At 42.9% G+C, this 15140-nt stretch overlaps 1 protein-coding gene across 4 annotated transcripts in view; it reads right to left on the reverse strand.

Annotated features, from left to right (window-relative positions):
- Nucleotides 1-629: 629 nt before the first annotated feature.
- Nucleotides 630-15140, reverse strand: part of MCF2L2 (MCF.2 cell line derived transforming sequence-like 2) — a 2082183-nt gene continuing 2067672 nt past the window's right edge. For all 4 annotated transcript variants that reach the window (XM_078665987.1, XM_078665986.1, XM_078665989.1 and 1 more), the window contains one exon: nucleotides 630-1559. In XM_078665987.1, coding sequence (XP_078522113.1) covers nucleotides 1453-1559 — 107 coding nt within the window. In that variant the 3' untranslated portion in view covers nucleotides 630-1452. The remainder of the gene's footprint in view (nucleotides 1560-15140) is intronic.

A 15140-nucleotide genomic window follows, 5' to 3' on the forward strand; every position in this document is an offset into this window, starting at 1 on the left:
CTGTTCATAAGGTATTCGGGACAAGGGATGTGTTGTTACCTGCAGTGTGTCAACTTTTTCTCTTAAGTGTGCTGTTCTCCACACAGGGTTGCCTCCTCCACTAAGGAAGAGGAGCGTCGCCCCACTGCTCTCAGAGCAGGAGAAAAAGGAAAAATAAATTGAAAATAACATTGTTATCATCATTTTATTTTTCATAGCTGCGGGGTTGGTGTCTCAGCGGGAGGTGTGGTGGGCACTCTGCATGTGTGCATGGCGGTTTTGGCTGCCATCTTGGGAGGTCCAAACAGTCATGTGCACTTTGCATGTTCTCTACTGGGCTGAAATACACAGCCTGGGTGGAGAACATGCACAGATTCCCAGTCCTCCTCTGAGCACTGACCAATCACAACGCTGCATTGCAGCATTGTGATAGGCTTCGGGGAGCCTGTGTGCTTCCTGCTTCGGGGACACGCTTTGTATCTTTAGAACCCCCCTCCTTCCCCCGCACCGCTACCCCCATTCCCTGTCAGCTGCCACCGACCCACAAGTGAGAGTGCGCCGAAAGAAGCATATTCTATAATGCTGTGGTTGGACCATATGACATGGTGTATAAACACAATTGAATATTAACAACCACAAACATAGGAAGATAGCTTTTACCAGTTTCTTTACTTAAAAAAAGCATACAGTTATTGTTCTGTCACAGTAGTTATGAACTCATTCCTGAAGAAAACCTGGATCTTTGTTTCGAAACAACATAAGATACTGTACAAAAAAACAATCCGAGCTGGCTTAAGACAAGCCTGCGTATTTACAGTACTATATAATTGTACATTTTTCATTTTTTATCTGGAACAATTACTTTTTCAATCATTGAGCTCAATTTAAATTGGGGACAAGGCACATCAGCAGAGTTGAATGCACAATGGCTTCACCCACTATTATTCCAGTATCCGCAGCATTTTTTAAATGTGATGGATCAAAATACAATCATTTCAACCAAATCTACGGTTCACACAACAGTTGTTATCCAATTGAAAGTTTCTGTTCATAAAAGTCTTAGGCTTGCATGTTCCAGGTTAAGACTAGCACGCGTGGCAATGGAAACTTTGGCAAACCAGGCCAAGCCTGTGCTGATAGTCTCATTTTTCAAAGCTCTAAGCTCATTCCAAAATAAATAAAAACAAAGAAGCTTCATAATGTTCCAAAGTTCATTAATTCGTAACCATGGTCTGTCTATATTCACTCTATTTCAGGCCTAATTTAGGCCACCAGACACACAAAATTAATGCACAAAGTACGTCTTGCAAAGTAGAAGCTTCTTCGGGCTTGGATTTCTGCGTAGACCCAGCAGTCATTCGCAAAGATGGATTCTTTGGGCTTTTGTGACCACTGAAGATGGAAACTGTTATAGTATCTTGTCCATCGTCTGCCAAAGTTGATTGGCAGTTTAATACCATGGGCCTCAACTGTTCAACTCACAACGCTTTGTTCTGCTGGCGCGCCTTTCGTTAGTTGGTTCTTTTTGTCCTTCATTTCCGATTCTGCCAATGATGTTCTGCTTGTATCACTGTAGACGTCTGAAAAAAAATACACAGGCACATCTGTAACTTAGGCTTTGTTTCAGGTGCTTGCTAAAACCATGCACTTCCACTTTCTTGAAAAGCTGAAGTATTTAACACACTGCCATATAACACGGACAATAAGAATGCCTAATAGTGCAACAAACAACCCAATAAAACAAAAATCTAAATTTCCAGGCAGGCTAGTACAATAAATGGCAACGCAGTGTACAGAATTATATTCATGTGTCCTACCTTGTGTAAAAGCTGTGACAAACGCTGATCATTCAGCATCAGTTGGGTGGACATGGCCAATGATGAGGGGTAGACGGGTGTGTATTTATAACAAAAGAGAACCTAAGGCAAGGCTTACCAGTCTTCACATAAATAAATTAGGGGCTTATTATGATGTCGGGTAGACACACATCCGCCAGACACCATTGCAGATTGGGAACCGCCCGACCTTAGATCGGCAGTTCCAACCACAGTATTTGGATGCAACCACCCATAGGGCGGTCGAAAACATCAATTTTTCAATGGAAGCTTGTGCGGAAGAAAAGGGCCACAGCACAAGCTTCCATTGAAAAATAGATGTTTTCAAACATCTCTGCACTGTGTGATCTCTGCACCGTGTGGCAGGCATTGTGGCGGTGCAGGGATTTGTAGGGGGCACCATAGGGGCCCCCAGGCCCATGGCGGAGGGCCAGGAGGGAATGGGGCCCCCATAGGGGCCACCAATGTTGCTTTCCGACAGCCTTTCCATGTCGGAAAGGCCGACATGGAATGGTTGTCGGAAACCGACATCATGATCCTGACGGTGGAGCCGCCGTCATTGACGGATTATGAAGGTTTTCCAACGCACCGACGGGTTCCTGAGCCAGTTGAAAAGCAATGGATAGTCCCTCTGCCTGCTACCTCTGATTGTAGGCTTTGTAATGCGTTGGTCGGACCGCAACCATCGAGGTCAAATTAATAGAGATAGGATAGACACCCAGGGTTCTGGCAACCATGTATTTCAGAAAATCCTGGCCAAATAACTCACTGCTTCAGGATGATGCTTCTCAAGAATAGCGCCTCCTAGGTTTGGAGTAGCACTTACAGTTGCACTACATATGTCCACAATATTCATGTGCCTTAATGTCCATGCAGTAGGTTGAATTGAGAGAGCATCTAGATAGGTAAAACCATCACACATGCAGCAATGATTAACAAACACACCCTGACACATTGCCTTACAATGTGTGCTTGTCAACATTTGCTCCCATTTAAAATCACAAATAGATCTGTAGAGACCTAAGGAAATCCTGTCTGACATGTAATTTTCTAAGTCAATTAGAAATTAATTTTAAGAATTAGTTATACCATTATACCAGGCACATTTTGTTAACGAGACACAAATCTGAAAGGACCATAACAATGAATGAACGGTATAGCTTGAGAAAAGTAGGTGAATGTCCAAGGGAACAAAGATCCTAGAACTCACTCAGGGGGCATATTAACAACGGCAAGCAATAATGATTGCTGGCCGTGCTTAGCGATAATTATATTATCGCAGGCTATCTCTAGTATTTATCGCCAGATAGCGAGGGTATCTCCCTTTTGCAGGGAACATCGCTGGTTTTCCAGCGATGTTCCCTGCAAAAGGGTGATAACCTTGCTGATACGACCCACAGGGTCGTATCAGCATAATCCACCCCCTATGTTAGGGATGGCTATGTCAGGATTTTAGCAGACGTTAGATTTTGGCAAAAACGGCTGTTTTCGCCAAAATCAAATGTGTCCTAAAACCATGTGGACTGCCGTGTAAATATCGTGATGTAAACATCAGCGATATTAGCAAGGTAGTCCATCAGGGGTACGCCCAGTGACGCCCACTTTGCATCTCATTAGAGATGTAAAGGGAGGCATTGGGATAAAGGGTGCTAACATGCAATTATGCATGTTAGCACCCTCTTGTAAATAGGGCGCTGGTTTTAGCTCCGCTTTTTTGGCTTTGTAAGCCAAGAAAGCAGAGATAAAGCCCTTGTAAATATGCCCCTTAATCCCTTGGTGAAGTCAATGGCTACAAGGAAAGCAGTCATTCATGAGTGAATGGGTTGGAAAGACTATTTCTGTAGCAGACACCAAGCAATGAACCGTCTCATGTCCAAGACCCACTTTACACCCTAAGAGTGCAGTGCGGTTTACAGGTCGCACGAAGCAAAAGTTTTAAAAGACTTTGGTAAACCATGAGACAAAGATACAAAGGCTGACCCATTCGGGAGGAGGTTCTCTCACCGGAGGAAACTTACGAGGAATTCAATCAAAACTGTGCATTACAGTGTCACTAAACATGCAAAACACCTGGTACTGTAGGTCTCAGAAGATAAACCATACAGGAATTAACCTGGCGACCCATTGAAGAGACATAAGTAAATATAAGAAAAAACACAGTACAATAGTTAGCCACGTTGTCATACACTTAAGAGGGTATACCCATACTAGTCACTGAGACCTGGGTGCAAAGCGGTACTGAGAGAAAGGGGTCCCAGTGGAACAGTTAATATATACAAAACAGATTTCAATCGACACAAATACAAATTTAAGAGAGTCTCAACACACTGTTATTTAATCACACTGTGTTAAGCATAATTCATTAAATATACATTAATATTCTCATGAAGTAGTAATAGTTCCCCTAGAGAAAGGAAAAGGGATATTGTGCAAGTGAATGGTAGGGTTTGTGCAAGTTACTCGTGACTGTGGCAGAGGAATAAACTTTAAATATCACAGCACTGATTTGCTACTGGCGTCAGAGGAGCCAAATGTTTGCAGAACACACAATGTTCATGTATCATTCATAAGAAACCATGCCTAATGTACACATATGTCCACAGTTTGGGTAACACAGGCTGGTTGTAGAATGGAACAAAGTCGACGTTTCGACCCCAATTGTAGTTAGGTATCGATGTAACCTTAGTGCGGGGTCTTCCTCAGGACAGGGTGATGTGTAGGGGGGTGCAAGAGGGCAAGCCAGCCTAAAATAATGGAAAATGAAGTAACAGGTGCACCCTTGGACGAACATTGCAAAAAGACAGGTCACACTCCAGACACCTTGAAATGGACGGTGCTCGAGAAGGTGTCGTTGGGACCCACAGGTGGGGACATAAGCAATGTCTTGAACATGCGGGAAGCTAAATGGATGGCCTTTTTTGATTCCATAAGAAATGGCCTGAACGAAATGGACAGCAGCCATGCTCAGCTTGCTGCCCTATTCAGATGTAGGACATTTTTACCCCCCATTTAATGCCCATGATCGAGTGGTATGCTCATTTCTGTTACCAGACCAATGCGATTCCCCCCTATCGTATTTCTAATATTCAGCTGTGTGTTACATGGGGGACTGTGGCACATTTAGCTTTAACATTGTGCGGTATAACCTTCGAATGATTGATTACGGGTAGAACATAAATATGGATGTTTCACCCTCATGTTCGAGAGGTGCACATCAACCCCTTTTTGTAAAATCTATTGGGTTACAATTATGACCTACATCATCAATGTTGAAATGTGTATTCATGTCTGGATTAACGTTTTCATCCTCCTGCCGGAGAGATGCACGTTAAACTGTAATTTACCATGTCAGTTTGCCACCAATGTAATGCCTGTATGAGGCGATGTGTACATAATTTTCAACGGTACATGATGTTCACCATAGTCTGTCTATCATGCACACTTTCACGCGTTAGACAGCGGGGACTCTCTTGCCCTGGCCCCTGCCTTAGAATAGCAGGATAATAATCAGACTCAACATGCCCGTACCACAACATTGCAATGGCCATTATTGGCTTTTCTTACTCAACTCACAACGATACTCGATGCCCGCTATAGTCTGTCTATTAAGTTCACACTCACGCATCACGCGTTAGTAAGCGTGCACGCCTCGACATGATGTCTATATCAACGTCACGTTCAGGCTCAAACAGCGTTCGGCTGACTCACCCAGCATACCACAGAATTCCTCTAGACGCCGGAGGTTCTACCGCTTATAGGTATTTAATATGATAGGCCGTGGATTGGAACGAGTATAGTGCCGTATGTTTAAACATGCGGAAGATTGATTGTAGCCCTTGGCTTTTATTTATTTGCAGGCATCGCGGACCACGGACGCGGCTGCTACTAGATGCCACTGTCTTTTAAGGAAGTGTCTAGATGTGAGCATAGATGGGTTATTCAGTAAAACACACGTCCAGCGGCAATCCATAATTCGGATACTAATGCTGCCACCTCCGTTGTATGTTTTTAATTTTCCTGCAGAGCTATTTACGACGGGAAGCCTGGATCTGAGTTCTAGATGCAATCGAACTTACTAATCCTGATGCTACACCACTAAAGCGTAAGCCTATAGTTTGGCCATTTGTGGCGATTTGTATTGCTCCAAGTTTTTGTCTATCACAGTATTTTAAAGTACAACATTCCACTCTCTTTAGACTACCCTTCAGAGTATTCTGTTCCCCGCCGTTTATGGAGCCACAGGGCCCAATACTGTATTACAATTACCAAGGTAATTCTGCTTGGTTTCTCCTTATCTTAAACTGAATTTGGTTCTGACATTATATTGACTGACTTAATTTTCCATTATTTTAGGCTGGCTTGCCCCCTTGCTCCCCCCTACACATCACCCTGTCCTGAGGAAGACCCGCACTAAGGTTACATCGATACCTAACTACAATTGGGGTCGAAACGTCGACTTTGTTCCGTCCTACAACCAGCCTGTGTTACCCAAACTGTGGACATATGTGTACATTAGGCATGGTTTCTTATGAATGATACATGAGCATTGTGTGTTCTGCAAACATTTGGCTCCTCTGACACCAGTAGCAAATCAGTGCTGTGATATTTAAAGTTTATTCCTCTGCCACAGTCATGAGTAACTTGCACAAACCCTACCTTTCACTTGCACAATATCCCTTTTCCTTTCTCTAGGGGCACTATTACTACTTCATGAGAATCCTAATGTATATTTAATGAATTATGCTTAACACAGTGTGATTAAATAACAGTGTGTTGATGAGACTCTCTTAAATTTGTATTTGTGTCTTAATTCGATTGAAATCTGATTTGTATATATTAACTGTTCCACTGGGACCCCTTTCTCTCCGTACCACGTTGTCATACAAGCTACATAGGATAAGATTAAAATATGTTAAATTCTAACATATTTTAGCTTGAGCCCTTTTGAACTAACTCAACATACAAATTACAGGAGAACAATAAACAGGCATCTAACCAATGGTTCGTCATGGTGTCACAACCTGGACTATTAACAGGATAAGCAATGCCTGTATCCCAACGAACTTAGTAATCAGTGCTTTGTGAAGTAAATACAGTTTCAATGAGAAAACCTGGCCTTATCCCAGACAGATAAGGCACAAAACAGTTCTTTCCTCAGAGAAATGCAAGTGCAGTATTGAATCATCACCAAATTAACATTACAGTCAAGAAACCACTTAGCAGAATTCCTAAACCAATTTAGTTAAAAAGACAAAAATGTAATTACTAGAACAAGACCAAAACTGTGTAAAAGTTAATGTTAGTAACATGCTTTACTAAAGCAGCAATTGGAGGCTACTCTTGCACCAAAATCAGAACATGGTTACCATTAACTGTGCTGCCTCGTACAGGTTAAGACGCTTTACATACCTTGTATACTGGTACACTGAAAGGGTCCCAAACTCAAGAGGCTGTTTTGGGGGACCCAGGCCAAAGGTTTCAGGGTGAAAAAAATTTGCCTAACCCTGCTCTGCTTTGTAGCCACAGCCAAAAGTCCAGCCCCAACATTTCAGATTGCTGGGTAGCTTCCTCCTAGCCACACCCAGAATGTCCAAACTTCAAAGGACAGCTTCCTTTATAACAGGATACAGAAAGTATTGAGAGACAGGTTGGACCACTCTCTTCAGCCAGGAACCATCCTATGTCCCAGTCCCACTGATTTGCTCGTACTTCTCAAAAGATGCCCTTTTTGTCCTCAATGTCCCTTGGCACAGAGGAGGCTAAAAGGTCTGGCACTTGTGAAGCACTTGCAAAGCTTAGATACACAGGTGAGCTGATCCAGACCGCAGTTATCTTCCAAGTGGACATAGCAGCAGTTTATTCCCTGAATCCCATGGCCTCTATCTGGAGCTGTTAGCCCTCCCAGGGGTTAGTCTATTAAAATAAGGGCACTCCCTTTACTCCCAACAAGAGACCCAGTCAAATTGGGCCTGGGCCGATGCCATCTCCTAGAATGACAGGAACCTTCCTGGCTATGGACGTGTGCTCACGCAAGCGCTCTCTTAAGTTTTAACATACTATTAGGGATATACCTCACATTCCTAGATAACTAGAGGTGGATGTCCCTGTAATTAATCCTGCTGCCTTCTTGTCAAACATATAACAGTAAGCCAGTTGCTCCCAAATACCCTTTGTTGTTTCCCATGTGTAAGGGGTAGTGGGAGAGGTTTAGCAGTCTTCCGTATTCCAGAGTCAAAATATGCCAGTAAATCTTCAGAGCCACTTTGTGTGATGCTCTGGCAGCACAGACTACTAAATACTATTTATGAGGCCATGCAAAGCATCTATGTGTAGCTTTGGATGGCTTCATAGATAAGGAGCAAGGCAGCGGAAATCGTAAACCCAAATTTACAAGATCATGTAAACCTGAGGAAGAACCAAATCCTTACTCCTCCCGTGGTGAGACATAATGGGAAGAAATAGCCATATTTCTCCTCGTTGTTTCCTCTTGCTGCAGCTCACAGGAAAAGGAGAGGCCTCTTAGGATTGTTTTTCTGCAGGAATGGCAGCATCGCAAGGGGAAAGGACGGGAATGCAGCGTATTGCATAAACATGGTGCATTACTGTCATTTCACTTTGGCATAGGGCAGCAAAGCAAGATTACTTGCCTCGCTGACCTACGCCAAATCCGCGTAAATAAGGGCCCTATTTCTATAAAAGCAAAATAATCCGGTGAGACTTCATTTAATGACAAATGCAACTCATATGCAGTCACCTTCCACGACACTAAGTAAAGCACACAACCACCACAGCAGAACATGTTGACGTTCTTCTTTACACAAGAGAGCCTGATTGAAATCAGGTTGCAATGTTGCCCATCTTCTGAATACCATTTTTCTTGTCATCACAAGCCAGTCTACACAAAAATTGCAGAGGCATTTGAAAAGGTTCAAGCTTCATTAAAAAAATTCTAAACAATTTTTATTTTCTTTCAGTTAAAACCTCACACATTGGACATTTTCAGTTAAAATAAAAAAATCGAAACCATTTTTTATTTTCTTTCAATTAAAAGTAACACCAAGAGCCACAGCAATGCAGCAAGTTTCAGGACACGCTCTCCCTTCAAGGTTTCACTGGTGCGAGTTATTGAACTACAATTCACCCATAGTCATACATTCAAAAAGCTGTTGCTTCAATTTACTACTGCACTCTAATTAGCTGATAGGTTGATGTCAGATGCTCTTAAATCGTCTGCCCTAGGACATTCATGTATTCTTCAAGGACTAGTGTTCAAGCGATTTAAATGTAATTGATAATCATTTAATTAAATATCCGGATGGTGCATGAGAAATAGAGTAGAGGTAACTTAAATCAGAACATTACATTAGCTCAACAGCACCACAACGTGGTCATATTTCAGAATACACTCACTCAGTAAGCATTAACTAATGATCGTACTGTATGTACTGTTAAACGGTTATATGTTCTTACAACGAATTCCGTTGCAACGCATGCCTTTACCACGCATGCGTTACAACGGAATGGTTTATCAACGCATAACTATTTCCTCTAATTCATGCGTGGTGACGTCGTACGTCCTTAAGAAGAAACGGAAGTTTCTTTCAGTTTCCTCTTAAACGACGACGATTTCAGGTGAGGTTTTTATTTGGGGGTGGGAGACCCCCCCAAGCCCCCCATGTTTATTTTGAACCTTTACCACATATGCCTTTACTACACACCTCGTAGTAAAGGTATGCGTGGTAAAGGCTTTCGGGTTAACCTCGCATGCGTTGTAATGCATGCGTGGTTAATGTATTCGTGGAAACGGCCGCGTTGTAATGGCCGTTTCCCCTGTTAAACGAATTCAGTTCAGACGTAGTTTAAAGCCCCATCTCTTTATTCAGGCCAACAGGATGCATACTTATTTATTAAAACATTTTGCTTTCTTTTGACGAAGTAGCAGCTCTTTATCCCCTCGACGAATATCTGTTGAAACATGAGCTACTGCCAGAAACTCAATGCCGAGCGGACCAGTGTTTCTGGTGTATATGACAATGGGCCGGAAATATAGTCTAGCGACAACAGCTGCTGACTTTGGAACATAAAGAAACAGGCTAGAATACCGGCTTTATCTCTACAGCCTCTTATTCTGGGCAGTTTACCTAACGTCCTTGTACTCAAAAGTGTAACAGAAAAAGTGTAACAGTCTTTTTGTGTTTTGAGCACTCCAGTGCCCTCCAGGCAGGTTCGGGCAGTAAAAAATGCGTGAACGGAATTTGTTCAAAGGACTACCATTTGTTAAGTCTCGCATGAGACAGCACATGCGCTCTCGATTACAAGACATACTGTTAATGTAATGGGGGCTTAGGGCCACATACATCATTGTAAATTGCGGTTGCGAAGGGGAAGATTCTGCACGTTTGCGACCGCAATTTTTGCATTTGGGATGCATCATCCCAAATGCACAAATCGCTATCTAAGGGATTGCTAAAATTGTGATTTTTTAAATTGCAATTGCATTTAGGGAATCGCAAATTGCGATTCCCTAAATGCAATGCAACAACCCCAAAAATTGCGATTTCGCAATTAAGAAACGCAAATTACAATCAATTCAAAGTTGATGGTAATTTGCGAGAACTTTGAAAAATGTACAAAAGTGCATTTTTCAAAGTTCTATGTTGCACGCATACATGTCCTAGGGGCATGTGTGTATACAACATGTGTTGAAATTGCAATTTCAGGGGTGCATCATTGGTGTCCTTTTGGCACCCTTGAAATTGCATGCGCAATTTGCAAGTATCTATTTGGTACTCGCAAATTGCCCATGCAATTCCCATTGATTCCTATGGCCTGGCCCATAGGAATGAATAGGAAGCCTAACACCCCGCCCTCCCTCCCTTTGTCCGTGCCTTCATAACTCCAGTTGCCCTCCCTCCCTTTGTCCATGATGCCTACCACTTGCAATGCAATAGTTCTTACATTTTCGGGAGTTTGAGCTATTGCCATTGTAAATGACAATGCCTTTTATTTATGTTTTGATTTTTAAAACATTAATAAAACGCATTGTCATTTACAAGGCCAATAGCTTAAACTTCCGAAAGTGCGAGACCTATTGCATTGCAAATGCTTGTTCTTCGTGTGTTTGACACTTGTCTGGTGCATGGAACAAGTACACATTATTTGCGTTATTAGTTTCTTCCATTGCTAAGATTGAGGTCCTTTTTTGCCCTGTTGCTTTCCCCATCATTGTTACTTCCTTGCTGTTGTTGTTGCTTGCAGCCTCCCACATTGTTGCTGGCACCAGCCTGCCTCCAGTCGCTGTTATTTGCTCCCATGATGTTGTTGCTTGCCTCTCTCACCCTTCCAATGTTACATCCCTTCCTGCACTGTGTGATCTCTGCACCGTGTGGCAGGCACTGTGGCGGTGCAGGGATTTGTAGGGGGCACCATAGGGGCCCCATGGCGGAGGGCCAAGAGGGAATGGGGCCCGATAGGGGCCACCAATGTTGCTTTCCGACAGCCTTTCCATGTCGGAAAGGCCGACATGGAATGGTTGTCGGAAACCGACATCATGATCCTGACGGTGGAGCAGCCGTCATTGACGGATTATGAAGGTTTTCCAACGCACCGACGGGTTCCTTGAGCCCGTTGGAAAGCAATGGATAGTCCCTCTGCCTGCTGCCTCTGATTGTAGGCTTTGTAATGCGTTGGTCGAACCGCAACCAACGAGCTCAAATTAATAGAGATAGGATAGACTCCAGTGTTCTGGCAACCATGTATTTCAGAATATCCTGGCCAAATAACTCACTGCTTCAGGATGACGCTTCTCAAGAATAGCGCCTCCTAGGTTTGGAGTAGCACTTACAGTTGCACTAAATATGTCCCCAATATTCATGTGCCTAAATGTCCATGCAGTAGGTTGAGTTGAGAGAGCATATAGATAGGTAAAACCATCACACATGCAGCAATGATTAACAAACACACCCTGACACATTGCCTTACAATGTGTGCTTGTCAACATTTGCTCCAATTTAAAATCACAAATAGATCTGTAGAGACCTAAGGAAATCCTGTCTGACATGTAATTTTCTCAGTCAATTAGAAATTAATTTTAAGAATTAATTATACCAGGCACATTTTGTCAACGAGACACAAGTCTGAAAGGACCATAACAATGAATGAACGGTATAGCTTGAGAAAAGTATGTGAAAGCCCAAGGGAACAAAGATCCTAGAACTCACTTAGGGGGCATATTAACAACGGCAAGCAATAATGATTGCTGGCCGTGCTTAGCGATAATTATATTATCGCAGGCTATCTCTAGTATTTATCGCCAGATAGCGAGGGTATCTCCCTTTTGCAGGGAACATCGCTGGTTTTCCAGCGATGTTCCCTGCAAAAGGGCGATAACCTTGCTGATACGACCCACAGGATCGTATCAGCATAATCCACCCCCTATGTTAGGGATGGCTAAGTCAGGATTTTAGCAGACGTTAGATTTTGGCGAAAACTACTGTTTTCGCCAAAATCTAATGTATGCTAAAATCATGTGGGCTGCCGTGTAAATATCGCGATGAAAACATCAGCGATATTTGCAAGGTAGTCCATCAGGGGTACGTCCAGTGACGCCCACTTTGCATCTCATTAGAGATGCAAAGGGAGGCGTTGGGATAAAGGGTGCCAACATGCGATTATGCATGTTAGCACCCTCTTGTAAATAGGGCGCTGGTTTTAGCTCCGCTTTTTTGGCTTTGTAAGCCAAGAAAGCAGAGATAAAGCCCTTGTAAATATGCCCCTTAATCCCTTGGTGAAGTCAATGGCTACAAGGAAAGCAGTCATTCATGAGTGAATGGGTTGGAAAGACTATTTCTATAGCAGACACCAAGCAATGAACCGTCTCATGTCCGTGACCCACTTTACACCCTAAGAGTGCAGTGTGATTTACAGGTTGCACGTAGTAACAGTTTTAAAAGACTTTTGTAAACCATGAGACAAAGATACAAGGCTGACCCATTCGGAGGAGGTTCTCTCACTGAAGGACACTTATGAGTAATTCAATCAAAACTGTGCATTACAGTGTCACTAAAGATGCAAAACACCTGGTACTGTAGGTTTCAGAAGATAAACCATACAGGAATTAACCTGGCGACCCATTAAAGAGACATAAGTAAATATAAGAAAAAACACAGTACAATAGTTAGCCACGCTGTCATACAAGCTACATAGGATAAGATTAAAATATGTTAAGTTCTAACATATTTTTGCTTAAGCCCTTTTGAACTAACTCAACATACAAATTACAGGAGAACAATAAACAGGCATCTAACCAATGGTTCGTCATGGTGTCAGAACCTGGACTATTAACAGGATAAGCAATGCATGTTTCCCAACGAACTTAGTAATCAGTGCTTTGTGAAGTAAATACAGTTTCAATGAGAAAACCTGGCCTTATCCCAGGCAGATAAGGCACAAAACAGTCCTTTCCTCAGAGAAATGTAAGTGCAGTATTGAATCATCACCAAATTAACATTACAGTCAAGAAACCACTTAGTAGAATTCCAAAAACCAATTTAGTTAAAAAGAGAAAAATGTAATTACTAGAACAAGACAAAAGCGGTGTAAAAGTTAATGTCAGTAACATGCTTTACTAAAGCAGCAATTGGAGGCTACTCTTGCACCAAAATCAGAACATGGTTACCATTAACTGTGCTGCCTCGTACAGGTTAAGACACTTTACGTACCTTGCATACTGGTACACTGAAAGGGCCCCAAACTCAAGAGGCTGTTTTGGGGGACCCAGGCCAAAGGTTTCAGGGTGAAACAAAAATTGCCTAACGCTGCTCTTCTTTGTAGCCACAGCCAAAAGTCCAGCCCCAACTTTTCAGATCGCTGGGTAGCTTCCCCCTAGCCACACCTAGAATTTCCAAATTTCAAAGGACAGCTTCCTTTACAACAGGATACAGAAAGCATTGAAAGACATGTTGGACCACTCTCTTCAGCCAGGGACCATCGCGTGTCCCAGTCCCACTGATTTGCTCGTACTTCTCAAAGGATACACTTCTTGTCCTCAATGTCCCTTGGAACAGAGGAGGCTAACTGGACTGGCACTTGTGAAGCACCTGCAAAGCTTAGATACACAGGTGAGCTGATCCAGACCGCAGTTATCTTCCAGGTGGCCATAGCAGCAGTTTCTTCCCTGAATCCAATGGCCTCTATCTGGAGCTGTTAGCCCTCCCAAGGGTTAGTCTATTAAAAGAAGGGGACTCCCTTTACTCCCAACAAGACCCAATCAAATTGGGTCTGGGCCGATGTCATCTCCTAGAATGAAGGGAACCTTCCTGGCTATTGAGGCATGCTCAAGCAAGCGCTCTCTTAAGTTTTAACATACTATTAGGGATATACCTCACATTCCTAGATAACTAGAGGTGGATGTCGCTGTAACTAATCCTGCTGCCTTTTTGTCAAACATATACCAGTAAGTCATCTGCTCCCAAATATCCTTTATTGTTTCCCATGGGAAACGTAGTTTACAACGCGGTCGTTACATCGCGATGCCATTACATCGCGGTTTTTAGAACGCAAGTCATTACAACGACTTGCGCTGGATGGCGCTCTAGGACAAGGAATAGTATTATTTACTATTCAACACCTTCCCTACTGTATGTAGACTGGAGTTGGAATAGTAAATTATACTACTCCTAAGTCCAGCGCCCTCCAACGCAAGTCGTTGTAACGACTTGCGTTGTAAAAACCGCGATGTAATGGCATGCGATGTATTGGCATGCGTTGTTATGTCATACAACCGTTTCCCATGTGTAAGGGGTAGTGGGAGAGGTTTAGCAGTCTTCCGCATTCCAGAGTCAAAATATGCCAGTAAATCTTCAGAGCCACTTTTTGTGATGCTCTGGCAGCGCAGACTACTAAATACTATTTATGAGGCCATGCAAAGCATCTATGTGTGGCTTTGGATGGCCTCATAGAAAAGGAGCAACTCAAGGCAGCGCAAATCGTAAACCCAAATTTACAAGATCATGTAAACCTGAGGAAGAACCAAATCCTTACGCCTCCCGAGGTGAGACGTAATGGGGAGAAATGGCCTTATTTCTCCTCGTTTTTTCCTCTTGCTGCATCACACAGGAAAAGGAGATGCCTCTTAGGATTGTTTTTGTGCAGGAATGGCAGCATCACAAGGGGAAAGGACAGGAATGCACCATATTGCATAAACATGGTGCATTACTGTCGTTTCACTTTGGCATAGGGCAGCAAAGCAAGATTACTTGCCTCGCTGACCTACGCCAAATCCGTGTAAATAAGGGCCCTATTTCTATAAAAGCAAAATATTCCGGT

This window comes from Lissotriton helveticus, chromosome 11 (genome assembly GCF_964261635.1).
Source record: "Lissotriton helveticus chromosome 11, aLisHel1.1, whole genome shotgun sequence".
NCBI classification, from domain to species: domain Eukaryota; kingdom Metazoa; phylum Chordata; class Amphibia; order Caudata; family Salamandridae; genus Lissotriton; species Lissotriton helveticus.